At 38.3% G+C, this 27555-nt stretch overlaps 1 protein-coding gene across 3 annotated transcripts in view; it reads left to right on the forward strand.

Moving 5' to 3' along the window:
- The window catches only part of LOC140931277 (bromodomain adjacent to zinc finger domain protein 2B-like), a 28406-nt gene extending 3990 nt beyond the window's left edge, over positions 1-24416 (forward strand). The window contains exons 5-40 of one of the 3 annotated variants that reach the window (XM_073381049.1): positions 511-625; positions 1126-1218; positions 1508-1631; positions 2508-2600; positions 4586-4660; positions 4773-4834; positions 5368-5433; positions 5752-5796; positions 6156-6221; positions 6923-6985; positions 7587-7664; positions 7784-7895; positions 8229-8362; positions 9555-9665; positions 10102-10211; positions 10499-10573; positions 11490-11748; positions 11957-12016; positions 12490-13540; positions 13657-13729; positions 14311-14393; positions 15298-15476; positions 16204-16258; positions 16786-16894; positions 17669-17727; positions 18404-18440; positions 19136-19274; positions 19745-19834; positions 20475-20531; positions 20994-21106; positions 21442-21481; positions 21739-21957; positions 22530-22603; positions 22869-22950; positions 23222-23314; positions 24006-24416. In XM_073381049.1, the coding sequence (XP_073237150.1) occupies positions 511-625; positions 1126-1218; positions 1508-1631; positions 2508-2600; positions 4586-4660; positions 4773-4834; positions 5368-5433; positions 5752-5796; positions 6156-6221; positions 6923-6985; positions 7587-7664; positions 7784-7895; positions 8229-8362; positions 9555-9665; positions 10102-10211; positions 10499-10573; positions 11490-11748; positions 11957-12016; positions 12490-13540; positions 13657-13729; positions 14311-14393; positions 15298-15476; positions 16204-16258; positions 16786-16894; positions 17669-17727; positions 18404-18440; positions 19136-19274; positions 19745-19834; positions 20475-20531; positions 20994-21106; positions 21442-21481; positions 21739-21957; positions 22530-22603; positions 22869-22950; positions 23222-23296 (4276 nt within the window). In that variant the 3' untranslated portion in view covers positions 23297-23314; positions 24006-24416. Of the gene's footprint in view, positions 1-510; positions 626-1125; positions 1219-1507; positions 1632-2507; positions 2601-3528; positions 3622-4585; positions 4661-4772; positions 4835-5367; positions 5434-5751; positions 5797-6155; positions 6222-6922; positions 6986-7586; positions 7665-7783; positions 7896-8228; positions 8363-9554; positions 9666-10101; positions 10212-10498; positions 10574-11489; positions 11749-11956; positions 12017-12489; positions 13541-13656; positions 13730-14310; positions 14394-15297; positions 15477-16203; positions 16259-16785; positions 16895-17668; positions 17728-18403; positions 18441-19135; positions 19275-19744; positions 19835-20474; positions 20532-20993; positions 21107-21441; positions 21482-21738; positions 21958-22529; positions 22604-22868; positions 22951-23221; positions 23315-24005 lie in introns of those variants that run through there. The other 2 variants (XM_073381048.1, XR_012164953.1) reach the window with 2 other exon arrangements.
- Positions 24417-27555: the final 3139 nt, after the last annotated feature.

Raw genomic sequence — 27555 nt, forward strand, 5'->3', positions numbered from 1 at the left:
TTTAGTTGTTGTTTTCAACAACAACTAACGGATGGCGGCGTTTTGGCCAATTGGAACAGTGCAAATCATCCGTATTGTTTCCTATCCGATCAGAAAAAAGTCCAGATTCTGGCTTTTTCGCATGTGATCTGTGAAAGAAATGTATCATGCCCTCCTCCCAAAAACAGATTACAGAGGCCTGCTCTTGTAAGTACTAATCAAATGTATAGTCCAAGTTAGTATTGGCTACAACACTGTATTGTCATTGCATTGCGGATAAGCACATTATTGACATTCCAATCCTAGCTGTATGCAGGATGTTTGTCATATGAACCTACAATAGTTTAGTAGCCTTAGCTCCCACGAGACTCCTGTAGCTCACTGGTAGAGCATCTGCTCTTGTTACCAGAGGGTTAGTCTCTTTCTCATTCTTTTTATCAATCTTCACAACCATGGTCTTTACGTATTATCACTGTACCTTTGTCTTGTTTGTTGTCATCCTCTGATTTTGTGATTGTGGTTTATGTGTAGGTGGCGGCGGCAGACCCGATTACGTCAAGTGGGCGCGTCAGGTGGATTAAGAGGGGATGTTTACTACTTTGCTCCTTGTAGCAAAAAGCTTCGTACTTATCCTGAGGTCACAAGGGTGAGTAAAAAATTACCATACCTATTGTGTAATGATGGATTTCCAACTGAAATGCCGCCTATTCCTTTTAACTTGATGTTAATAATGCCACCATTTTTGTATTGCTTTAAGTGCCTTAACTCTTATAGAGAGAATTTGCTGAAAATTTTGGCAAGACCAAGAAGTTTAATTCCTGTCGGCTCAAAGATGTCTTTGCTTAAGTTCCCTCATATCATTTATTTGTTCATTCATTATTTTGTTTTATTTTCACCATTCCCTTCCACCTGCCTCATCTCATTATTATTATTAATATTATTAATATTATTAATAAACACTGATGAGAGGCATGCCAGATAATGAGTACAAAATGTACAATACATTGAATTTCATTCTTTTGGTTTGAAAATGCTTTTGACTCTTAAGAAATCCCACCCCCCTGCTTCTGAGTACAATGTGCCTGTTGGTAGAAAGATTTTGTGAGTTGTTTGAAAGTTAAGAATTGATGTGATCTCTTTTTACAGTATCTCAACAAGAATGGCATCACTGATATATCTATCGAAAACTTCAGCTTCAGTACAAAACTTCACATTGGAGAGTTTCTGGAGTGTAAAGAGGTTTGTGTTGTTAATGGTCAGCTTTGTTATTATGAAATTGCAAGACAAGCGTGACAGTGTAACAGTAGGTAGTGGTACAGTGCTGCTCCAAAAAAGAGCCCGATGCATAGTTTTGCATGAAACCTTTCTAAGCTAAAATGGATAGCCAATAGTATATGGGGCTAGGCAAAGAGAATGTGTTGGCCAATGCTGAATCCGGGAAATGTTGGAAAGAAACTTGAGTGGACACATTAAAACTTCTCAAAGTGAGTTTTCTTTGCTTAATAAAAACTGTTGAAACTGTTTACAGGGAACTGAGTTTGTACCTCTGTCTGAGGAGGAGGTCAACAGACGAAAACAAGAAGCAGATGAAAAAAACAGGGCTAAACTAGAGAAGTTAAATACCAAGAGGGAGAAAAAGCAAAAACAAGCAGGTACAAAAATACTTCCATGATCTTTCAATTTTGTTCAAGGATTCAGAGTCATTTTGCACTCTTAGAATTTTGCTATACTGTATTCAAGCATGCTTCTGCTACCAGATGCAGGTGGATCATTATACATTTCTGGGAAACTGCCCACTTACCCCTCCCCTAAGCCAACATTAACACTAACTTCTCACTTAGGGCAAAATGTTGGCTTCGGGAAGGGGTAGCTGGGTAGTTTCCCAGAAATGTATGATGATCCGTATGATTTTCTGTGGTGACAACTGTGCTTGTATTTTGTAAGTACTCAGGGAAAGAAAACTAGAATGCCTTTATATTGTAGATAATAATGTAGAGAAATGGTGCATTTTAAATTTCTTATAGCTTTTTCTTTTGCTGCACCCACTTTCTTAAGCTAGATCTTTGCACCCTGTAAATACCAGTGCTATTACTAAGGGCCTGAGGCTGAGGGTTTTCCCCTGGCTGCTGTAACCATGGCTTCTGGATAAACAAAAGGAAAATATCACCTTACGAATTTCCTACCTTTTTGATTTTGTTGCCTACTAACTACATAATTTTCCTCTGAATCTTGAGTAAAATATGGCATAATACTTAATTGTTCACTACAGTTACCATAAAGCTGCCTACATCATAACAGTTTGACAACCTCATGTTTGATGTCTGTCAAAACTAATACTGTAATTCTTCTGAAATGCTACTTCACTGTGCATAAGTTTAAGTGTCAATTTTTATAGTTGATCACCACAAAGAAAAGGGCATTGTTCTGAATTAGTTGTCCTCAGGTGGTATATAACAAATCTGTGATAGGTACAGGTAGGTGGGAGAAATGATCTGAGACTTTGCTGAGTGATCTCGCTCTCACTGTAGAAATGGTGCAGAAAGCATTGGAAGCTAAGCTTGTAAGAAAAGCCCAACGGCAGGCTGCGTTGGATGAAGCTAGAATGGCCAAGAGAGAAAGAGGTTAATTAAGAATATATGTAGCTTTACACTTAAACAGTTAAGCCCTCATATATTGACTGGCACATAGTTTCTCCTTATAATTTCCTTTCTTAATATTAAACATATGGGCATGCATGTAGAGGCAGTAATTGCTGAAGACAGAAAGTCTTGATTTTCTGACAAATTCTCATTGCTAGTATCACACAAACTATCAGGGAGTAGTGAGGAGAAAATGCCTGTTGATATCTGGGCTTAACAGGTTAATCCTTTGACTCCTAGGAGTGGCCAAAAGTGCTAATCGAATCCATCTTTCGAAAATGAAGAAAGAATAGTTTGGATTTCCTAGGAGTGATGTGGCTTAAACCCCTTTACCTCTAGGGGGATTAATAGAGTCTTTTCAGGTGGTTCTAAATTTTGAGTGTGTGAATGAAATCCTAAAGTGTGACCATTCAAATGAAAGCTACTGAGCAGTACTTTCCTGTGTTGCTGTTTATTATACTGTACAAGGTGGTTCTAACTTTTGTGTCTGTGGATGAAATCCTAAAGTGTGACCATTCAAATGAAAGCTACGGGGCTGTACTTTTCTATGGTACAGTTTATTATGTTGTACAATGTGGTTCTAACTTTCGAGTGTGTGGTCAATTTCCTGTGGTGTGACCATATTAATGAAACATTTTAACAGTACTTTCATGTGGAATAATTTGTATTTCATCATTTCACAAAATGAAATTTTGGAATTTTGCGGAATTTTGGCTTTTACAACTCCTGGGAGTGAAGTGGTTAACAATGCATTTGTCATCAATAGTGCATTACAGTGGTGACTTGTGCATTTACGAGGATGATTCGGAAAGGCAGGTGTTGCAGTGCAGGCTCATTGCAGGCTGCACTTGCCTTTCTTTCTAACATTTGTGCTTTATACATTTGGCCATAAGTGGTGATTTCATTTCAGAAATAGCTGTTAAAGCAGCAGCAGCTAAACGGCTAGAAAAAGTTCAACGTGAAGCTGCTTTGGAAGCGGTTAAGATGGCAAAAAGACAGAGAGGTTTTTATTAAATTCACATATTTGTTCTTTGCTGGATAAAAGTTCTAACTATGTAAATGAGGTAATAATGTTGGGCGAACACTCAAAGTGCTTATCTCAGAAAAATGTAAAAAGTGTATAGTACACCAAACTGCTAAAAAAAGATTGTTTAAAGTAAAAAGAATGACCTTATGTTTTGATTGGTACAGAAGTCTGCAGGATAATGGCCTCAAATACAATCTAGATTTATATGACACTTTTGTTCAAAATGTTATTGTAGTAACTTGGTCCACTAAATGTTACCTTGGTTTATACAGAATTAAAGATTTGTGTGCAATTGACATTCTTGCCCATTTTCCAGTTAGCTTTAACTCTTTAAACCCCAATATCCACATACCAATTCTCCAAACTGATCACTATACATTTCCTTAAAGAGGTAGTTGAGAGAATTTGATAAAAGATCAAAGCATTTTCTCTATGGTGATCATTTCAGTAATTCTCATAACCTTATCTCTTACGATGTATGGATATCGTTAGGAGAAAGTTGATGTTGGTCACCATTGGGGCTTAAAAGGTTAAGATACCATAGCTCAGAAAGAGGCAGCCTGTTCTTTTATCTCTGTACTAAAACTGTGGCTCTGAAGTCAGATATATGTGTATTTCACACAAACATCTGAACAACAAACATCTTGTTCTTGAGTCCACAAAACAATGTGTTTTTAAGTTTCATATTCCTGGGCTCTAAACCACTTGATTCATCACTTAACCAGAGTCCTGTTCTTTTGCCAGGAAAAACATTAATAATGGGGATTATTTAAAGAAAAGAATATCTCCTTCGATCTGAGCTAGGTATTCTTAATGCTACCCCATTTTCTCTCAATCTTTGGTATTGTATACTGAAAAGTTCTGACAAAGCACAGATACAGTGTAAGGTCCATAGTGTCTATTTTGTCATAAAGTTCAACTTGTGGTTTTGTTTTTATAGCTGAAGCAAGAATGCGCAGCAAAGCCATGAAACGAGAAGCGCTTCAGGCAGCCAAGGAAGCCAAAAAGGAAAGAGGTGAATAATGTTTGGCTGATATAAAAATGTTTTGTAAATTTATGTTATTTTATTCCATCAAGTCTGCTCTTTTTATGAACAACCAGTAACTACTTATGTTGAATTTCTTCAGTGCGGATGCTGGCAGAGCAGAAGCGACTTGCTAAAGAGCGAGCTAAAGAGCAGCGACAGTTGGTGAGTGGTAGTTCTACTATGATATGTTTAGCCTGCGAGGCAAGCTCTCCTGGGGTTCCCAGGGGTACGGAAATTTGAATATCTGCGTCCAACAACAACAGCAATCAGATTATTTCTACTACTGTAGACAGGCAACTATTAAAAAGAATATTCAAGAAATATAATTATAAATCAACATGATATGTTGGCAGTAATAATATAACATATTAATTTGAGGTCAGTGGTACAAGTAATTATTTCACCAGATTTGTGATATAATGGCATGACACTTTTGTCGGTCAGGTGCATATTCTAAATTATATTGCTGATCCTTTGGGGCATTCAAGATCAAACAACTCCTTTGTGCCGTATGCTTTTTTCACCCTTAGTTTTCTTTCCCAGTGCACAACTGATGTTTCTTTGAATGTCTTGTAACAAGTCACCATAAGATGAAAAAAAGTATTAATTTTTTTCAATCAACTCAATCATGTGTGCAAATAATTTCATGATCAATGTTGCGTACACCTGTTAATTTATATCTGGTTGTTTGTTAGGCTCGGCGAAAGAAGAAAGAAGATGCTGCAAATGCGAAATATGAAGATGCCATGAAGAAGGCAAAGGTAAGGATAGATCCATGTTTGCAAATTAGTTTCATAATTGGCTTTCAGTGGATGAATTGAAGTTTTGAAGTCTATGGTGCACATCTTCAAAAATATTGACTTTGGTTCTGCAGGGCTAAAAAAAAGTCAGAAAAGTAGATTTTGTGCATGGGGTTGTGACAGTAACATGAAGATACATGAATTGTGCTATGCTAATTAAACTGTAGTGTCACTTTGGATGTGTAGAATTGAAAGGAGTCATTTGGTTTGCCTTATGTCATCAATTAATATTGTTCTACTGGTGGGAGTTTGTTTATTTGTTTTTCCTTATATCATCAGGAAAGGGAACTCAAACGCCAGCAAGCTGTTCTTCTCAAGCAACAGGTTATTGTTTTTAAATAATGCTAATAATAATGAAAAATAATACTAAGTTATCATCTCTCTTTAGGGGGCCTTTCAGAGATATTGAAGTAAACAATTTACTAGCAGTTGTTAGATGAGGCTGAGGATGATCTGAAGAAAAAACAAAAAAAAATTCTTACTTAAAAATATGCACATCTTGAACAATGCTACTTGAAAGTTCAATCCTGTCTTCATTGGTTCCTGGGCAACTTCAGGCTATGAAGAGGTGCTCAGTCTGACAGAAGTTCTTCAAATAGCAGTTGTCATCCATCGAGTTCTTTCTTTTGTTGTTCTTGCTACATATGGCTACGGTTTTAAATTGATATTTTGCTTATCTGCAGGAAAAGGAACAGAAAAGACAACAGCAGATGATGATCAGGGCAATTGAATCCCAGAGAAAGCAAGAGGTGAATACAGTAGGACCCCAGTAACTCGAACTCCCCACTAACTTGAACTAATTCTCATTTCCCTTGGATTTGACCTTACTTTTTAGTCACTTGTACCTGGATAACTCGAACTCAGATAACTGGAATTCGAATTCAAACTAAATAGCATTTCCCTTGATCAAAATTTACCCTGATAACTTGAACTCGGATAACTTGAATTCGAATTCAAACTAATTGCATTTCCCGTGAGCAAAATTTACCTCAATAACTGAAATTCTGGTTCTTGCAACTCACCACAAATACCATCCCATTAGCTTTTCCTATCGTGCAAGCAGTATAACCCCCTAAAACTAAAACTACAGTAATTTATTTTTCATAAGTGCAATGAACAGATCACATATTTGATAGCCATTTCCCTGTGTTATCATAAAAATTCACAATCGTGTTACAATTTCTGATGAGGTAAGTTTATTTGCACTCCACTGTATACTGAAGTGCTGAAATATCAGTAAACTATCAATATTAACATAGTAAATTGAAGATTCGATGGACCCCGATAACTCAAACCCCTGCTCAAACTGTTTTTCGTTTCCCATCAGAGTTCAAGTTACTGGGGTGGTACTGTAATAACAAAAAATAACTTTTTCTCATCATCTGCATTGAAGTTTGTGCCTTCTATTCACTGGTTGACCCAATTACTTACAGATTCAATTTACTTTTAGGAGCGTGAAAGACTGAAGGAGGAGAAAAAGATGGAAAAGAAGCTTCTAAGAGAGAAAAAGCTTGTAAGAAATGAACAATTTTATTGTAAAATTTTGAACATTATTTTGTCGTGCATGCAAGTCAAATTGTAGTAATTGAAAAGAAGCTTCTGCTTGACAGAAGTTTTTAAGAAATGAAATTTTGTTAAAGGTGATTTACGTGAAGTGTTTTTTGTTCTATGCAATAATTAGCAATCAATTTAAGACAAGTGAACCGAAAAATGTAGAGAAGTTTGTTGAAGCAAAAAGTTCAAGGCTCAAAGTCGTGTCAGAATGGACTGGGAATGTGCATTTTTGTACAATGTGTGACATTACATTCCCGGTAGGTGGTTGTTGAAAAGTCCTTAAAAATGGTTTCAGTTTTTGTATGAACCCTGTCATAATCTTGTCATCTGCAAGCATTCATGTAAAGTTGTAGTTACAATGTATATAGTACTGGTATATAGGTAAAAAATTGAAAAAATAAAATGAAATTAAATAATCTGATATAAAATAACTGAAGTGGGAGTGAAATGCAGCATAACTGGGAGTTTATACAAAAGAGTAAAGTACATGATAGCATTTTGATGCAGTTACTTGAGTTTGCTGAGAGATAAAAAAGTGGTATTTCTAATCCCTTGTTCAGGAGCAAAAGAGAAGGGAGATGATCTTGGCTCGTGAGTTGAAGAAGCCAGTCGAAGATATGGTACTAAAGGACAGCAAGGTATGATGTGAAAATTATATAAATCTGGTACAATTAACCAAGTCAGCGAATTTATTGCCATATGGTTTATGATGAGTTTAACATACTACAGTGCAAACTTTTGTTTAAACTTTTTCAAGGTGCTGCCTTCTCTGACTCGAGTCAAAGGTCTTCAGGTGCCTGGTGGAGCTTTTGCTGACTTGTTGATGCTTCAAGAATTTGTACACAACTTTGGTGAAGCCTTGGATCTAGGTAAGAGAACTGAGTTTACGTTTTAATTTTCCCTCATAAAATTATCAATATTATTCATTGTCAACTGGTCTAATTTAGAAGACTTTTTAGCATTTTGTTAACAGAGTGATGGTATGTAGTCTTGTGAAAAATTCCTGTCATCATTGTCATCATCATCATCTTCATCATCATCTTCATCATTACTTTTGATGTAATTTTGAATTTTATTTCTAGCTGAATTTTTTATCTACTTACTCCTGTACAATTCAGAACTTATGCTTATTAACAATTTGATGGATGTGCGATTAATTTACTCTACTGATTTAGTTTTTGTCTATGAATGTCATCCTATAGATTCTTCCGAAATTCCTTCACTATGGGAAATGCAGTCTTCCTTGTTGAATGAAAGCAGTGAGGATGTTCTTGTTCCACTTGGTCAAAGTCTTCTTCTTTCTGCTTTAGAGGATCCAGGCTGTGAAGGACCAGATGTGAGTTGCCTTTCCTTCTTGGAATGGTCAAATAACATTTTGTGGGTTAATAAAATTCATTTGAAAAAAATGCAAAAAAAAGTAAATCACACGAGTGGTGCAAAATTATTTAGTTGTCATCCTGTGAGAATTCATTTGCCTACTCAAATACTGTTAACTTATTATGTCATTAAAAAAAATTTAATTTTGGGAAGTTTAGATGGAATAGCTTTGACAGTGAATAACAAAGACTCTCTTGGTGCTGTTACACAGTATCTATGTGGATGTATGTAATATCACTCATTTTATAATAGAGAGCTTTAGATTTCAAGACAAGGACAACTAGATTTTCTGAATACTTAAAGTAGTGCTTGTGTGTGAACCAATGTCATTTTGATGGGAAAACATGATAGCCGTTGTCATTCTACTGCGAGTTTAGAGAGAATGTCATAGTGACAGAAACAAGTTATCAAATCTTAGAGTTTAAAGTCATTTTGCGGGTGGGATAGGGCTTAACCTCCTTCAGTTAAGATAACAGTGCTAACTTTTCTGGTAAAAAAAATAAAAAATAAAACAGGGAGAAGCTTTCCGGGCAGTCTATTTTTTAAGAATACTTGTAAAAACTTTAAGTCAAATCTCGTACTCTTAGTTGTTCTCTTCGTGGAATCTAAAGGTCTCTAGTGACATTCATAGCAAATGTGTGCACTTGAAATGAAATAGATGTGTCCTAACCTTTTGTCTTAAAAAGAAGAAAAGAATCTGTCAAAGTTATAAAGGATATAAATAATCATATTGTGAGAAACTGGAAAGCTTAATTTAACATTTCAAATAGTCAGAGAACATAGCTGACCGCTGGTTCCCCTGTGAAATGATTTCTGAGGATTGAGCAAAGTAACTCCATTCTAATACACATCACTGCCCAGATCTGGGAAGTGCCTCTGACTGGGTAAAAATTTGCTGCAACCAATCAGAAGCACTACCCAGACCTGGGTTGTGACATGTCATTTGTATGGAGCTTTTGCAGTCGTTCCTCAGACGTCATTTTACAGGGAAACCAGTTTGTGGCGAAATGTTGGCTCTTTTCTCAGGATTAATTTCATTTCTCCTGAGAGTGTTTTATTTCAATGATCTAATGAGATTTTCATCTATCAACTTCTGGAGTATCTAGAGTGGGTAAGATAACTGGCGTAAATTTTATTGCTTTTGTTAACAGTCTTTCACGATGCTAGGAGTATCTTTAGCTAAAGTTGAGCTGAATGAGACAAACTTGTCAGAAGTTCTCAGGTTATTTATTCTGTCAAGAAATGCTGGAGATCCTCACCCGGTATGTACGGTAGTGTAACACTTTTTCTTTTTGAAGAACATCTGGGCTCACTGGCTACAGTTTTGTACAAATCTCACCTAAACAGTGCCACCTATCACGATCATCAACTGATGCTCCCGTTCTGTTGCTAAATCAGCCTATTGTTCATTTTGGTGAACATAATTTTTAAGTTGCTGCATGTCCACCAAGGATGGCATTGTGTAATCAGTTTGTACATGTATTTGTTGTGGTTCTTCAATTGTGTTATCCTTGCTTTAAATGTTAGTTTCTCGCCTTTGTTTTATCACCATATAAAACCATACCCAATGATGAAGGAAACAAAGTTGAAACCAAGGAGAAATTTGAACCACAGCATAGTCCTAGCCTGTAGACTGAGATGATTTGGATTCTACAGTACTTAGTTCTACAACTGTGCTTTTATTGCTGTTTTTATTAGTTGTCTGATGCACTTTCGACAACTCCATTCCAAGCCCTTACCATGACACAGAAAGCTGGAGCCATGGCTTATCTCTGCAATGAACTTCTTTGTAGCAGAACGATATGCAAGTATGTACAGTGCTTTTGTTGTTTTATTGTAAAATGATTACATCTTGCTCTCCCAGAGTAAAAAAAAAACAAAAAAACAATTTCTTTCCCAATTTTATTTTGTAATGTTCTAATTAATTCTAGTACCATGCAAAGCTACCACTATGCTTGGAATCCCAGTTGGTTAACTGCCTGCAAGTTGTGATTGAAAAAAATCTTTTCTAAGACCCTATTTCAACTGTTCAAAAGTGCATGTTGTATGTTATTGATTGCCTGATTGTGTGTTTTTTATTACTAATATTTTCCAGGGAAATTGAAGGCAGCATAGAGCATATGTCAAATTTACGACGAGACAAATGGGTTGTGGAAGGCAAGATTAGAAAGTGAGTTTGTACTTATTGGCCATTTCTGTGGGCTTTTGACAGAATGGCTCCATTGTCTTTGTCATGCTCAATTTCTCTTTCATCAGCACCAACAACAAAAAGTAAATGTGTCAGTGATGTCACAGATACATGTTCATAGTTTCACACTGGTTGTGTAGAACATTGAAGTTGTCTGTGTTAATGAGTCAATATTTGGCATACAGTCTAACCTCTGTGTTTGACCATGTTTCCTAGTAAAAGCTTGGAGCTTCTTGCAAACGAGTACCTTCGTAAGTGACCACAACTGCCCAGTGGGGTCATGGTTTTCATACTTGCCATTGTTTTTAACCTCTTGTAGGTGACCCCTTAATGCATAGCCTCAGATCTCTATATTGGTGGGTTGTAATATGCTTCCCAGAGTGAACAAATAACTTTTAGGGACAACTTGGAACTACACATATCATAACTTACAATTACCGTTTTTATTCGAATGAGCACCCATCCTTAAGGCAGAAAAAGTTAATAAGCGCCCAGCCTTGAACAAGCGCCAAACCCACCCTACCCCCTTTCCTCCTCCCACCTTAAAAAAATTGAATAAGTAATAATAAGAGACTTCCCCGAAGAAGGAGTTTTTGTTCGGAGTATTTTATAGAAACTTTGCTTTGTTACATCTTCGCGTTTTGTTATTACCATTTATTGTTTTGTTGCAAAATAGACATACTACACTTGCTGAAAATGTTGAAAGTTTAATAAGCGCCCAGCATCGAATAAGTGCCCACCTCAAATAAGCGCCCACCCTCAAGGTTGAGGTAAAAATACGGTAACTTGCATGCAATTTATTCTCATCCGAAGAGTATGTGTCTTAGAAAAAACTGCCTTTGGTTCAATTCTCATAATCTTAACAATTTAGGATGGTTTGAATGTATTTCTTGTTTAGGTTGAAAGCCATTCAAGCAGAGAAGTATCCTGTTGTGAAGGTTAAGAAACCACCTGGTCGACCAAGAGCAGACGCTAGCAGTGTAGTGGACCCTGAAGGTGAGAATAGTAATGCTGCAGCCGATGACAGCATGCAGGGTAATGAAGAGGAGGATGAAGAGGAAGAAGAAGAAGAGGAGGAAGAGGAGGAGGAGGATGATGACGATGGAGAAGGAGGGGATGACGGGACACAGTCTAGTGAGGAGTCAGATGAGGAAGAGGTAAGAGGGTCTTGAAATGCATGTTAAAAAATGCTGACTACGGTATTCCCACCAAACTGCCTTTCAGTCTAAGAGCACATGGAATCTTAGCACCTGGGCATAATTTATATAAACACTACTGTCATGAGTAATGACACTGTTTTTTTCATGTTATCTCTGTTAAATTACATGTAACTGTCTTAAAAGAGTATATAATTTTTTTTGGCAGGATGCTGCAGAGCCCACTACTCAAGAAGAACTTGAACGAAGGCTTAAAAAACTAGAAAAGGTAGCCTTTCTTTGCAGTTCCACAAAAACCAGTGACTCATTCAATGTGTACATCAGTAATCGATTTTTTCTAACTATATTCAAGAAAAAGCTTTAAGAATTACTTTCCTTTAGCACTGTCCATGAAAATTGTGGTTCTAAAGAGTGTCTGTGGAGGAAATTCTTATTTAAGTTTATATATTGGTAACCATTAAAATCAAAGCTGATGAGTAGTACTTTGACTTTTCGAAGGAGTGGGTTTTAGCTGAATTGTTCTTAGTTTTAAGCTGAAGATAATAATGTTGATCTTGTGTCTCTGGTAAATATTCAGATGGAACTGATGAGACTACATACATACTTTCTTAAAATGTACATGTTACCGTAAGATTGGTGAAAGGTTTCTTGAATATTGATTTTGGAAACCTTTGGAGTTTTGAGTTTTAATGCTGGAAATGCATGTCGTAAAGTAAGTTTGTTTGTTTGTTCAATTTTCAGAAACATGCCCAGTTTCGCTCTAAATTGTTTGGTTCATCTCATGCCTTGCGAGCCTTGTGTTTGGGTCAGGATCGCTACAAAAGGCGCTACTGGATTTTGCCCCATGGGGGTGGGATCTTTGTGGAAGGACTGGAAACAGCAGAAAAGGAAATTGTGCTTGATTTGAAGACTGAGGGTGAAGAAAATATCCATGCTGAAATAATGAAAGTGGGAATGGAGCCTCATGGAGCAAATCAAAATCTGAAGGCTGAGGCTTGTCAAGGAGGTACTGAAAATCATACCGGAACAGAGGCAAACTTGAAGTCTCCTACTAAAACAGCTCTGAAATCTCCCCTTCATTCACCCACGCACTTATCGCAGGAGGGTATTGCTAAACAACAGAAAGAAACATTTACGGCTTCCTCAGGGGATAATAAGGCTTCGAACACTTCAGCTACAGCTTTCCAACCAAAACTAAACAGTGGTTACATTCCTGCGGCAGCCAGTAGGAATGCTATGGAAATTCAACGAATTGAAAATCTTTTCAAAACCAGCTCTACTCACCATAATAATTCGGCTGCTCAACGACCGCAAGAAACAAACTGTTGGTTTAATCTCCTGCCACGTATGCCATGTGATGAATCCTCACTGACACTCTCTCATACCCACAACAGCGGTCAGTTTGTTCCTACCTACAGCAAGAGAAGCTTGGATACGGACATTGCTGGTGCTTCACCTTCCATCAAACGGCCACCAGGTCGACCCCCACGGATTTCCGTTCCAAATGACGATCAACCTGGTCCCAGTTCTGTTCCAAGAGACATTCCTACGCAAGCAATGTCAATTCAGTATCTTCCACAGCTTGCTGTCAAGCGACCACCTGGAAGACCACCTAAATCATCATATCAGACTATTAATTTGACATATATCGAGGGCCAGCCTGGTGGAGGTTTGCCTACATCTACCATGGCTGCCAGCACACAGTCTGTGTCCACCATGTCCTTGTCATTTGAGGAGTTAAAAAAGAATGTGTTGGAATCGTTAATGCAGGAGCCAGCACCCATACCACCAGGTATTGAACAGAAAAATACCTTCAAGACCATTTTCACAAAGTGTTGTGTTTTTATGTACAGATTTTGCAAATCTGTCTTGAGCCATATGCATCACAAAGTTTTTTTTTATCTTTAGAGTTACAACATGGCTGGTGGAGAATAACAGAGCCTGCCCAACTGAAAGAAATCATTAAGATTTTACACTCCAGGTAATTAAGACCTAAAAAAGGCATTGTAGTTTTTTGTTGGAGCTTTAGTTGCAGCAAAACTTGAAGGATCTCTTTATTGGCACCTTCAAAAAGTCAGTAAGATCCTGAAAAGACACCATTACTCTGATACCAACATTGTTCTTTAATAGTGGTGTCTTATAAAGGTTACTGTTTTTTTTTATGAAGTTAAATGAAATATTTACTTAACACAGCCAACAACAAGGAGCGAGGGCGTGATCACCGGTCAGTTGTTTGGCTCAAACGCTATCAGCTTTGCTTGCATCACCTCCATGTGCTCAGTACAGTGTTTTCCTGGTGGCCACTCTCTTCGTTTAGCCTTTGGATCATTCTTTTACCCCCATCCCTCCCCCCTGTATTTTTCCACTGATAAATCATTGTGACAGGTGCCTGGTTCCATTGTCGTGGGGGCTCATGGCTGGAGGGCGCGGGTTTGCCAGCCACGGGGGTGTAACTCTGTCTAGGGGCTGGCTGTGCCATAGGTGGAAACCCCTGGACATCCCAGCCACCCATCTCTGCTAGCGACGCTGTTGTTAATTTTTTACTAAAATGCTTTTTTGCAGAGGAATAAGAGAAAAGATTCTTCAAAAGAGTTGCCAGAAGTACTCAGAGTATGCAAACAGTTCATGTACCAAGGGTGACCAAGGTAAATAGAAACGAAGCATCTTGTTCAGAAATGTAGACAAACACCAGTTTGTGAAGCATTAAGTACCTGAAAAAATTTCTGCCTCCATTGAATGGGATATTCATCCATCAGAAGGTTAACTTCAGCACTAAATCAGCAGTTTGTTGTTATGAACCTGGACACAGGGAGATATTAGGGCCATTTGTATGAAGAAAAATAAGACGCATCTTAAATAAGATGCAAACTTTCCATATAAACGGCACATTTTGCCTAAAATAAGACATGCCTTACAGGTAAGACGCATCTTACTTTAGAACAGCCCTCAACACCTGTTCTTAGATAAGACGCGTCTTAGCTAATACAAGAAAAACTTTGTATTAATGTCCTTTGAGTCTTACATAAGACGCAACTGCATAGTACGCGTGCATTTATTTTTGGCATGCCATGTTGGATTGTCGTTGCTATGGGCAACATTCATATGAAAACGAGTCAAGAACAGAAATAAGATGCAAACCATTTATAGGAGCTGTTCTTGTCTTAGATAAGACATGCTCCTATAAATGGTACAGTTTGCGTCTTATTTTTCCTCATATAAATGGCCATATTGTTGAACGTTTGTTGTATCATAGTACAGTGCAACAGCAATAACCACCCAAATTCAGATTGAAATTCAAATTTGTAACAGTCAAAGAGGGGAATATTAGAGCATCTGGAACACCATAGATGTGACATAGCTTTGAGAACACTGTCTGAAAGATAATATACTTGACTCCGAACTCTTCCAAACTTGTGTTCTCGCTACTTATTATGGCTCTTCCATGTGCCCCTCTAAGTGCCAAAAAAGGAGAAACAATACAATAAAAATACTAAGTTAACTTGCAGCCTGTAAGGTGACAGTTTGTTCTTCTGTATTTGAAACCAACAGTCGAGAGTGATTCAGATGACGATGAGCCTCTTGAGAAGTCGAAGAAACAAGAAACAGATGCTGACATGGACATAGGTGATAAGACATTTCCTGAAGTGGCATTTGCTGTTGACAAAGCAATTCTCAGGGAGGTTGAGGAGATGGAGGAAAAAGTTTTTACTGCAAGTTTGCAAGTCAAAGTAAGTGAACAATGTCTTGAGTATTAATTCTGATTTCTGGGTGATCAAGGACTGATTTCCCAAATGGAAGCCGGTAATCAAGCCTTCCCCATAATATGGTAAATTGTCCTTTCGGTAGGCCATGAGGGCTCAAAAAAATCTTGAATTCAAGCTTGTCCTTCTGGACAAGCAGCTCTTACACTTTGCTTGCTCGGGGCCACTTCTAACCGGTCTTAGTTAATGAAATTAATAATGAGTGACTTGCCTGCCCTCTTGCCCATTCGGCAAGTACCGTAAGTTTTAAAAGTTACTTGCCCAGCAAGGAAATCTACTTGTCCCAGACTGGCAGATGGGACTTTTTTTGAGCCCTGACCTTGGCGGTTGGACGAGATGTCTTGACAAAATCAGTACCAAAGACTGACATTTCGTAGTTGAATAAAATGTGCCTTGAAACATGTGAGTTATTGTGCCTTTGAAAAAACATTGTTACAGTGAATAATTATGTGACAGTAATCTGTCTACCTGTGACCACTTCTTGCAGGGATTGAACCCTGTGCCTGCCATGCACAGTTTGTGTGGAAGACACATAATCGAGTCCCACTGCATTTTAGTTTTTGGAGACCAAAATGGTGACTTAGCTAAGCCTATGTCCTCTCATGAAAGGAAAATTATTTGCAGCTCTGCAGGAACGAGTTATGGAGCATATACATCAACTTTAGTACCTAAAGAATGTAATATCTTTTTTCAGGGTTGGAGGTTACCCCCAAAGGCATCAAAAGGGTTAAGCCACAATCCACAGTCTGGTGAGTGATCAGAAACACTTCTGTTTACACTGAAAGACAGAACTTTTGCAAGCAAACTTCAAAACATGTTCCATCCTTACTATCACTCAAATTTGAAATATGGCCAAGTTGAAGGCATATGTTGATCAGTGATCTCAGGCTTGGAAATGCAAAGAAGTGAACGTTGATAGTACTATGTACCACAACAGAAACTCCAATATAATGGTGATACTGCTAATAACTCAAATCATTTTTGAAATGTTATAACGTTTTTGCATTGCACTGTTATCAGTAACAGAAAAGATTATTTGGTTGTGAAGACCTGCATGTAAGATAATAAAAGATACATTCATGGCAAGAGATTGTAACGTTTAAGTCCCTATTAATATAAAAACACAAAGTACATTATAAACCATAAACCAGTAATGTTTAGCACTGCCTTATGAATGTGGTGTATGGACTGTTTTCCTTTAGCTTTGGTTTACACCAGTTTAGTAGTTCATGTGTTTTTTCTTTTGTGCTAAAGGTTTTGAATATAACTTTTATAGAATCCAGTATGAGTTCTGAGGACAGTCCATTAGTGATTGCTATAAACAGACTGGCATCATTAGAGAAAGGAATAGAAAGGCGATATCTGAAGCATCCACTGAGGAATGAGTGAGTCCCTGTTGTGTGTATTTTGACCCTCCGTTAAAGTTATTTACCGTAAATCCTCTATCAAGCTTCCCCTTTCAGTGATTTTGTTACAAATAGTTATGGTGAGTCCCTGTCCATAACCAATGAGTCCTAGTGTAAAAAAAAAAAAATAGCAAGGAGTCCCAAATTGAAAATACTTATATGCTTTTACAGTGTATGTAACTAGACAGTTAATCTGGAGACGGACGCTAAAACTCTTTATTGCGGTTTACTGAAATTAAAATATAGCCCTTCTATATATTTAAAGCACAAAAAAGACTAAAATATGAAAATACGCATCTTTCAACAACAGCCACAGAAAGCACACAAACAGGATATTCTACCAAAAAATCGTCAAATCGATCGATCGTTCTTTGCGTTCTACGGGACGCATGCCATGAATTATTTTGGGTCTTTGGGGATTTTAATGTGTCAGGGACGCAGGCAGGACGCAGAGGTAACCAAATCACTGCCCTCTAATAAGCCCTCCTTTTCTCCCTTCCGCCCCCACCCTCCTCTCCCTCCTTATTCTTAAATAGACAGAAATCATTATTGATTAATCACGACTGTAACACTTCATTTGGTTTAGTCGTGTACTGGAAGTTCAGATAATCTTCAGCTGCATGACCTCCAACTTCATGTGGCTATGATTTTACACTTTCCATTCTAGTTCTTTATGGAAAATCCAAACAATCATCTTTACTAGAATAAATATTGCACTTCCTTCGTGAATAACTTGGGTCTTTGTTTCAACAGTAAGCTTCACATTCCATCAAACATTGGTACAGCAGCTGCCCCAGGGGAGGTACCCTCAGGTAAGTTTTTTATCTCGTGAGTACAGTTGACTCTCTCTCTCTTAATGGACACCTCTATGAGATGAACACCTCTCTGAAACGGACACCTAGAGTTGGTCCTTGCCTTTCTTTACTCCCTTTATTTGACTCGCTATAAAATAGACATTTTTTTATTGGTAGTCTTTACACTAGAACCTAAATAAGCCAAGAAATATTTCAAGACAAGTAAATTCTAGTAAAAGGAAGCTTCATACACAACCGTTTCTTTTTTACTTCAGGTTAACTTAAGGCTACTTTCATGCAACGTAATTAATATTGATTGACATGATTCGCCTTTCTCAAAGCTCAAGAAACCGCAAGTTTGCTAATTCGGTTTTAAGGATGTTTTTCAAGTCACTTGAAACTTTCTTGAATCGTTTCAACTTTCTGACTTTAATGAGATGCAAAGTAAAATAACTTGAGATTTTACTTAGACCTTCACCCACAAATCTTTGGTTAAGTAAAACTTAGCAGCTCTTAAGTCTTACTTAACAGCCTAGTGTAAAGACAACTATTCCTCTTAGATGAACACTTAGTAAGAGGCCAAAAGATATCCATCTCAGAGAGGGGTGACTGTAAAATAAGTAACAGAAAGGTGACTTTGAAATCTTGTGATTTATGGAAGCGTAACAGTACAAATTCATTTTATTCTATGTAGGAGAGGATGGGCAGCCAAAAGAAGGCGAAAAAATGGAGTAAGTAGAGTAATTCTTGTGATTTAACTTGTTTTCCTCAAACTCTTACTGTCCAAGCATAAAGGTAATGCTGTGGCCTGTAGTGTATCAGACACAAGACACGCTGGGTCCTTACCATTTACACATTTACACAAGCCCCGGAGGGGGAGGGGGGGGGGGGGGCGGGGGTTACATACCTTGTGTAGGACTTTGCACCCCTTTTAACTGCTGTAAAAATGGGAATCAATCACAAAAATAGAACGTTTTCTCGACCTTATACAGCCATAGACAAGGCAGTTGTAGCTCCAGCCTATGTTTTCTGAAGCTTCCCAGGCGGAATGTTGGAAACCATTTGATTTTTAACTGGAATTTCCTGTTGATATCCAGATGGACATTGAACAGAACAGGGTGAAGAACAGTTCCCGGCTAAGCTCTTTTATGCCAACTTCAAGATGTCTGGTTTTGGGTGAAGCAATGTGTTGAGTCCTAAGTACCCAGTTGTAACTCCTCAAATGAAGAATGATTATTAATCTTGATTCAAAGTTCAAGTTCCCAAATTTTATGGTACAGTCAAAGCTCGCATGAGCGACCACCTCGGAAATTCGAAAAAGTGGCTGTACTGGAGCTTGTCGCTTACGAAACCCTGTATTAACGGGGTTTAACTGAATTTTTAACAGGTTTCAGGACGACATAACAAATATATTGATATTTTGTAGGGTCGATGTTGAAATACTAACCCCAGCTTTGAAGATCTGGCGCGACGCAGTGCTTTCAGCTCAGTCAGCAGCTCAGTTATCCATGTGTATATCCATGTTATATGACTGTGTGGCATGGGAAAAATCTATCATGAAAGTGGTAAGTGCACATTCATCTCTGTGCGAAATAAATTCAACTTTTGATAACAAGTCACTTCAATATATCAAAACAGTCTATTGCACAAGACTGTGGAATTAAGGCATATAGACATTAAACGTGTCGGGGAAATGAAATTGCACCATAGAGTATGCAGCACTGCGATGGCCTTGCTCTGTTTGATTTTTCCCATAGCTTAGTGGATAGAATGCCTGCTTGATGTCTGCGACATTATGGCTGGAAACCTGATTGGGACTCAAGAGTTTTCTTGGAATCCTCTTTGTGACATGACGATTTTAACCTCTTTCGGGTCTTTAAAAAATTGTGAAATATGCGGACAAGAAACTCCTTTATATTTTTTTTGGAAGGATGTTGACTTTTGGAAGCATCCAGGCATTGTTTAGTTTGAATTCTCTGTGAATATAAAATGTTGCACACTCGCTTTTAACAAACGTGTTCCTTTTTGCTTTCAGTTTTGCCAGATTTGCCGCAAAGGTGATAATGAGGAGTTGCTTCTATTGTGTGACGGCTGTGACAGAGGATATCACACGTATTGCTGCACGGTTAGTTGCATGTCTTACGTATTTATTTACAAATTTGTCGATCATGTGAGTGTGTTTTGAAAATACGAGACACAGAGTTCCATACAAGGTTGAGCTCTTAGAATCACCCTTTGGCATAAGAATACAGACCCTGCCCTTCATGTAATTTCTTATAATATTAAATGATCATAGGGGAAAAGGGAATACGAGAGAGAACCAAATAGTTCATTAAATTTAACGCGATCCTACTTAGCAAGTGAATGCCAACATCAAGGAGTGTGCTAGCACTTACGTCTTTGGTAGCCTGGTTATCAGTCTTTCTTTCTCTCGTTATTGGGTTAAACAATGTGTTGAGTGTTAAATAGAAAGCTGTGACTCCTCAAATGATAACGAGTGATGTATCTCAGTTCAAAAATTTCAAAACTGGGTGACTGGAGTAAGACTTAGTCAACTGCTGCTTAAAAGAAATAGCAGATGGTAGAGGAAGCTAACCAAAGTACTCGTAAAAGACACCGCCACCTACTGAAGACAATATTATTTCCCAATTAAAAAAGATTCGAATTTGCAGTCATTGTAACTTGAGGTGAAACTGTGCGATTATTTAATTTTCCCTTGATGGTTATTGGTAGACTAATAGACTATGGTCTTTATATTCTGTCAGCCCAAGTTGTCGTCCATACCCGAGGGAGACTGGTACTGTATTGACTGTATTGTTCTGGTAAGTATGCCTAACACATTCAAATGACAATCTAATGACTGTGTCCGAAGTTTTATCGAGGACTGCATCATGAGCCAAAAAACTCTGCGTAGTGGCCAACGTTAGTTTTGCTTGTCATGCAGTCCTTTTGGAGGATCGTTTCGTTAGGAGCTAAAAGAACCTTTGATGGATGCTAACGTTCTGTTGGCTTGTCACGCAATCCTTGTGGAGGCTAATGTGTTGACGAGCGTAAAGAACGTTTGCGTAGGAGACTAACGTTGTGTTGGCTTGTTACGCAATCCATGTGGAGGGTCATGTGATGACTAGCTTATATAAAAATCACGTTTGCGTAAAGTTCGTTGGGACAGTCACGCAATGCGACTTGAGCCAAAAGAACGTTTGCATGGGGACAATGTAGTGTTTTTATTATCATTGCTTCTCATCCCGATTTGCCTCTTAAACTCTTGTTGATTTTTTATGTAGGCTGCTGGAGGCGATAATTGTTGCATGTGTGGTGGAGCTTCTGGGAAAATGGCGAAGTGTGATAATTGCCCAAGGAACTTCCATCTACAGTGTCTTGAACCACCTCTGAGCAAGTAAGAAACATTCATGCGTATTGCAAACAGTCAACGTCTTCCTCTTCTGACTTACTCTGCATGCATGGGTATTTTTCTCTTCTTTTTATGGACTGGCGTAGTCCATTCTCTTCTCTTTAGCTAAATGTAATACAGTTTTTATAAGAGTGGTGAAAAAAGGCTTTGAATTCACAGGGACACTTAAAATAATCGGTCGTGGCTCCGGCCATGTGTTTGTTGTGCGGATGGACTGAATTTTGTAGAGATTATTCTTCTACTGAAGAAGGCAACTTGTGGCCTTACATGTTGGTTCCTGGTGTTTATTGACAACTATTGAAACTTTTTTTACCATCCAGGGTTCCCCGAGCTTCATGGACTTGTCCAAACTGCAAAAGGGTAAGTACTAGAGGGGAGGATCCTGGGCAGAAGATTGTTTTTTTAAAGAGCGTACAAAAGGCACATAAACAAGGCTCAACTGTTTACACTGTCTTCCTCTTTAGTGGGTGAAGACCTCGTCGGTAGATGAAATTCCTTGTAAATAGTAGCCGAGTCAATAACTGACTCTCTAAAATGTGGTTCCAAAACCAGACGTCTTGTTAGAAACACTTTTCTCAGTCATTTTATCGAGTAATTCTTATCGTGTTTGTCCTTAGAAGCGAAGCAAGCCACGCAAGAGGCGAAAAATCAGAGACGAGGATGACGAGGAGAAAGATGACAGAAGACCCATCACCCCTCCCCCCAAGGAGGAAGTTCGTCCGCACGCCAACCGGAAGCAGTCGTCGAAGGATATGGCGCCGTGCCGCTTGATTTTGGCGGAAATGGAGAAACATGAAGATGCCTGGCCATTTTTGGTTCCCGTAAATGCGAAACAGGTGCATACAACGATACTCCTCGTTATGAATATCAATATTTAAACTCGATATCGCGATCTTGCGAAACAATACAGCCTGTGTAGCAGGCGCTTGAAAGAAATGGGTGCAAGAAAGAACGCGAGAGTTCCAAAGCGCCTGCTACGCATGCTAGATACAATACGGTTATGCCACATCGAAAAGTTTGTGAATTTACTGCTTTTGCCTTATATACTTTTAGCACAGTTCATGCGGTTACGGATTTGGGCAGATTCGTGTGGACACAGCCCGATAGTTCAACAAGAAGTTGCGCATCATCTTTTACTCGCTTTTACCCACTCGAACTTAACAGTCGCATGTCTGATATTTCATTTATAAGCACATTATCTAAAACGAATTCAGTGACATGTAGGCTCAGTCCTTAAGAGTTAGTTAGACAAGGCAGGGCAGGGGATTATTGAGGGGATGTGTGGAGAGAGTACATTACAGAGCAACATTGGGGAAGGGGTTTGCACCTTTGCACTACTCGTGACAACCACCTTTCTCTTTTTGATGGTTTTCTTGCATTTCTGAACGTCTTTCCTCCATCTCTTTAGTTCCCAGAATACTACAAGATAATCAAAAGACCAATGGATTTCCATACGATGAAAATCAAACTCCGTGATTGCCAGTAAGTGGTACAATGTTTTTTTTTTCGCCTTGTCCTTTTGTATTTAATTACCCTGAGTGTCAGAGAATTTCCTCTTTCCTATTTCCTGATAGTTCGCGGCTCCGTGGTGTCGCCGCGACAGCGAGGCGCGAAGCGCCGAGAAAAGCGTCCCGGGAGCGCTTTATCAAACCCCTAGGCATTTCGAGAACGGACCTCTGGAGCTAGGGTAGTATTTAAAGAAACATTTTCCGGAATTTTGTGATGTCACCTCTCTCGTTTCTTATAGGTACGCTTCACCGTTAGAGTTTGTGGACGATGCTCGGACAGTTTTTCTCAACTGTGAAGAATTTAACGAAGATGACTCGGAGGTGAGACGACAACAACAACAATAGCAATAACAAAAGCATCAGCTGCTTAGTACGAAACGAATTTTCAATGCTTAATCAAGGTTGTGAAATTCCATAGAGTAAGCCTATTCTTTTCTTTAATTTTGCTTTCCAAATCCTTTTTTGTGGCTCTAAAATTTGTATTGGCCCAAACGGAATTCTTCTTAGTCTTGGATTAGTGGACTGTGGTTGAGCGCTGTACTCTTTAGTTAAAATTTTATTGTTCCACTGATTTTCCGGTGAATTTTTACAGGTTGGCCAAGCAGGAAAAAGACTTTTCAAGTTTTTCGAAGACCGTTGGGAGGAAGTAGCTCCAACCAGTGATTAATGGAGAGAGAAAGAAAAGGTATGATTTGTGTCATGATTATCTTGTCCAGCACTTTGCTTTCCTTACGTCGTGGCAAACAATAGGCAATCTGAGAATCCTGTGAACAAAGGAGTTTGTACTGGGGGGTGGGAGGCGTTATTATTGGTTCATTAGACTTTGCGCTCGTTTTCTGATTGGTCATAGTGACTAGTTTGAACTTAAAAACTGCTCTTTCTAGAGACTACTCGTCGGTGATTGTTTGCCGAGAGGAGATACGAGATACCACACTCTCTTTTTCGCGCGGGTGGCACTTTTCATGCGCGCTTGCTTGTTCCGCTAGCTCTAAAGGGTAATAAAGGACTGCATTGTCTATAAACATCCCATAAAACTTTCGTTTCATTAATTGACTCCGCTGCCACTAGCGCAGCACTGGAATTCTTTTTTTCATGTGATGTCCATTGTAGTAATGAGTTATTACTGCTTTACGGTAGAGTTTTTATGGACTATTTTTCAATGTGACTGTTGTTGTTCCAGTGTTCAAAAGGTGGATGGCGCTATCCATCGGATAAATCACTATCCAGTAGTTACGGATTAGGGAAACAAATTGCGCTATCCACTGAATAGAGATATATCCGGTGGATAGCGCCATCCAACTGGAGCTTGTTCTCTTGCTTCGTTCTTAGTTTCGTTCACAAATCATTTTGACTTATCAAATTCTTATCTTCCACAGATCACCACGGATGATGTACGAATAATCACTGCCTTGAAGGACAAGTCTAAATGCTTTTTCTTGCGCACAACTCCAGTCAACGTTCTGCAGTTTAAACATCAACACGCAGTCGTGTCATAGTTTTATTTCAGGGGAGGGGTGGGAAGTTTCTCGTTAACGCAAGTCGCAGTTTGAATTTTTGTACCAGAATAAATCTATATTTAGTTTGTACCAGTGACGTTAGACAATCTACAAAACCTGTCAGAGCTGTAAATAAGAAACACGATTGACAAGTCTTCCGACAACACGTATTTAAACCAATTAGAAACCGTACCTCGCGAGGAAGAGCAATGAAGTTTTAAACTTAACATTTTTGTATGAAATTTTTACTCTTGTAGGCTTGCTCAAAAAATAAAATGTTTGCCTTTTGTAGTTGTTTTGTGTCAGTCTGTTTCTAAGCAACCACGACGATGACGTCAACTACAACGTCAAAAAACAATTGAAAGTTTTTGAAGGAGGCTTCTTGTGATCTGAAGAAGTATGGATATCGAGAACGGTGATATCCGCCGAGGCCCGATAACATACTCCGAGATCTTAAAAATTCTTTAGATCATACGAAAGCCGAATCCAATAATTGTTTTATCATTCATTCAAAATAATTCCTAGGTTAAGGACAAGCTAAAATATGCTTACCTCGATCGATGTTAAATCCCGTCTTCAATTAGCCTGCGTAGCACGCGTTTCCGTGCGGTTTCGGAGCAAAGAACGAGGCCAAAACCGAGAATCCCGTTCCTCAGTCTTTCTTTGCTCTGAAACCAAACGGAAACGCTTGCTAAGCAGGCTAGTCTTCAATTGCCTGTTTCTCGGCTAGTTACGGGGTTAAAGGGATCTTCAGTTCTGCAGATATTCTCCAAATAGCTGATGTCCTTCGAGTTGTATTTTTGCTGTTCTTGCTGTGTTTTTAGGCAGTAGTTCGCCTATTTCCAAGCAAAACGTGTGAAAGGTACCGTCATTTTGTACTGCACTAGCAAAACAAGGCAACCTCGACCACTTGGTCTCTCGGTTACTTTGTTGACATTTTTTGCCTCATATGCTTATCATTATCTGATGAAGCTAATAAAGTAAAACCTCTGAACATTGAAAGAGTACAACAATTGCTTTTATGAGCGAAACATCAGCTATACACGTGCATCACGCTTTTTAGTACATTTCTTTTATGTTTTCCACTGGACGACTACGACGTGAAACCTCATGGGCGGGACGTGAACATACGTCGGTGACTTTTCCTTCCTCTTTTAGCCTTTTCCAGACTCCGAGATAGTTGGGCCCGCAGAATTGAGAAATCGCTAAGACGAAAATAAAACGAGAGGAAACTGGGGATAGCAGGGACGACAACTTTTCGCGTGCCTTTTACTTTCGCGTCTTCCCCACCATCTGAGAACCTGGAACAGGCTATTCCTCTTTTTGAACCTGGATAAAGTCCTTAAGAATTCAACTCCAGAAAAAGTAGCCTCCATTTTACAAACTGAGCAGGTCCAAATAGATTCGAGAAAGTTTGAAAGGACGTAAATTATATCTTTTTTTGCGACTTTTTCACTTCCGTCGTCAACGTCGTTATTTGGCTGCATTTTCCCCTAGATATAACTCCGACTGTCATTGGCTAATTAAGGATCACGTGACTTTGATGTGGCATTATCAATCTTTACTCCTCAGTTTTTACAATTTTGCGACATCTTTGCCGGGAGCAAATTTGTGCAAATCCATTTTTTCGTCCAGTGAATGAGAAGCCCCGTTGTCTCTGATGATGCCTTTGGCTCGCCTCTCGCGCTTATTTTTGGCCTTATTCTCTTCCTAAGGAGCCTGTTCTCCGCCTCAGTCCCTCAAAAAAGGCCTCTTTTTTTTTTTTTTATTATTATTATTATTTTTATTTATTTTTTTTTTTGCCTTACAGACATATATTAAATGTTTACAGTACTAAACACTACTGAAACTAAATACTACTAACAATATTCACTATACTTGCACTATTTACAATATTGGCTATACTGACAATACCATCCATACGATGCTCGTACTACTAATAATTACAATGGTTACACTACTTACAATTCTAGTACATCACACGCACACACACACCCACATAAACACACACACACACACAAAAAAAAAAAAAAAAAAAAAAATAGTTAGTAGGTCAGAGGAGTTATTTTTCATGTCTATTTTATAGCTTTTCAATTCTGTATTTAATTATCATTTTACCAACGAAGTCTTGGAGGAGAATTGGTTTGTTGTGTAGTTTGTTGGCGTAGATGTAGTATCTCATAAACAACATGGTATAATTGAATTTCCTTACTAGTACCTTTTCATGTAAGTCCGAGAGGATGCCGAACAGTCTTTCTTCGCTAGATGGGTTGAAATTGATCTTGTTTTCTATATTGAACCAGTTGATAACCCGTTGAATGAAAATCTTGATGAAATGACAATCTCTAAAAGTATGATTAATAGAGTCTTTTTCACCACAATATATACATTCATCATCTTCCTTGATTCCATAGCGGTAAAGTTCCTTTTTGGTGACTACAATTCGGTGGATTAATTTATATTGAAATTCCTTTAATTTGGTCTCTCTACAGGCGGTTTTTAGGGAGGTGAATATTTTTTCCCATTTATCTTCATCCAAGGAAAGATCTTTGCTCCATCTCTGTGGCCCAGAATGACCTGTTGTGTGGATTTTTGTGCATAATAACGTATAGAAGTCGCTAGTCCTGATTTTGTTCAGATATAGAGTTATCGATTCATTTAATTGTAGACTAAGATTATTATCAGAATATAACTCTTTATTAATTGGCTTCGTTGATTTTGCTTTGGCTAATAGGTGCTTTGGGATAGCGCTAATAACTTGATAGTATTGAAGGAAGTTAGTTTTACAGGAATACTTATTCGTAAATTCCTGGTAGGTCATTGGTTGACCGGTATTGTGTAAGAGATCTTGTATTGACAGGATACCTTTTTTAAACCATTCCCTGATAAAAAAGGTTTTACTGTCAACAAGTATTTCTTTGTTGTTGAATAGAATTATATTTTGTGCTTGATCAAAGCTGTACAGAGTTTTTAATTCACTGAAGTATACTAGAATATTTCGGTAAAACAATGGAATAGATTTTATGTATTTCGCATCGTAGTTACATCTCAGTAAAAAGTTCAAACCTCCGAATTTTCTTAGGTAATAATCAGGGACTGTTTTCCAATTCTGGTTCCCTGAAGTCAGTAATCTTGGAATCCAGGCTAGTTTTAGAGCTTTAAACATTATGTCGATGTCTACCATACGTATTCCGCCTCTTCCCAGATCCTGATAGAGCCCAGTTCGTTTGATTTTATCCCTTTTGTTTTTCCATAAGAAACTAAAAAGCTTTGTTTTCACTGTGCTTGCGATATCTTCAGGAACATTAAGAATTGAAGCTGAATAAATTAATTGTGACAATCCTAGGGACTTAATTATCAGTACCTTCCCAAATAGTGTGAGGTCTCTAGATCTCCACATATCCAGCTTTGTTTGAAGTTTTCGTATTTT

The sequence above is a fragment of the Porites lutea genome, chromosome 3, assembly GCF_958299795.1.
Source record: "Porites lutea chromosome 3, jaPorLute2.1, whole genome shotgun sequence".
NCBI classification, from domain to species: domain Eukaryota; kingdom Metazoa; phylum Cnidaria; class Anthozoa; order Scleractinia; family Poritidae; genus Porites; species Porites lutea.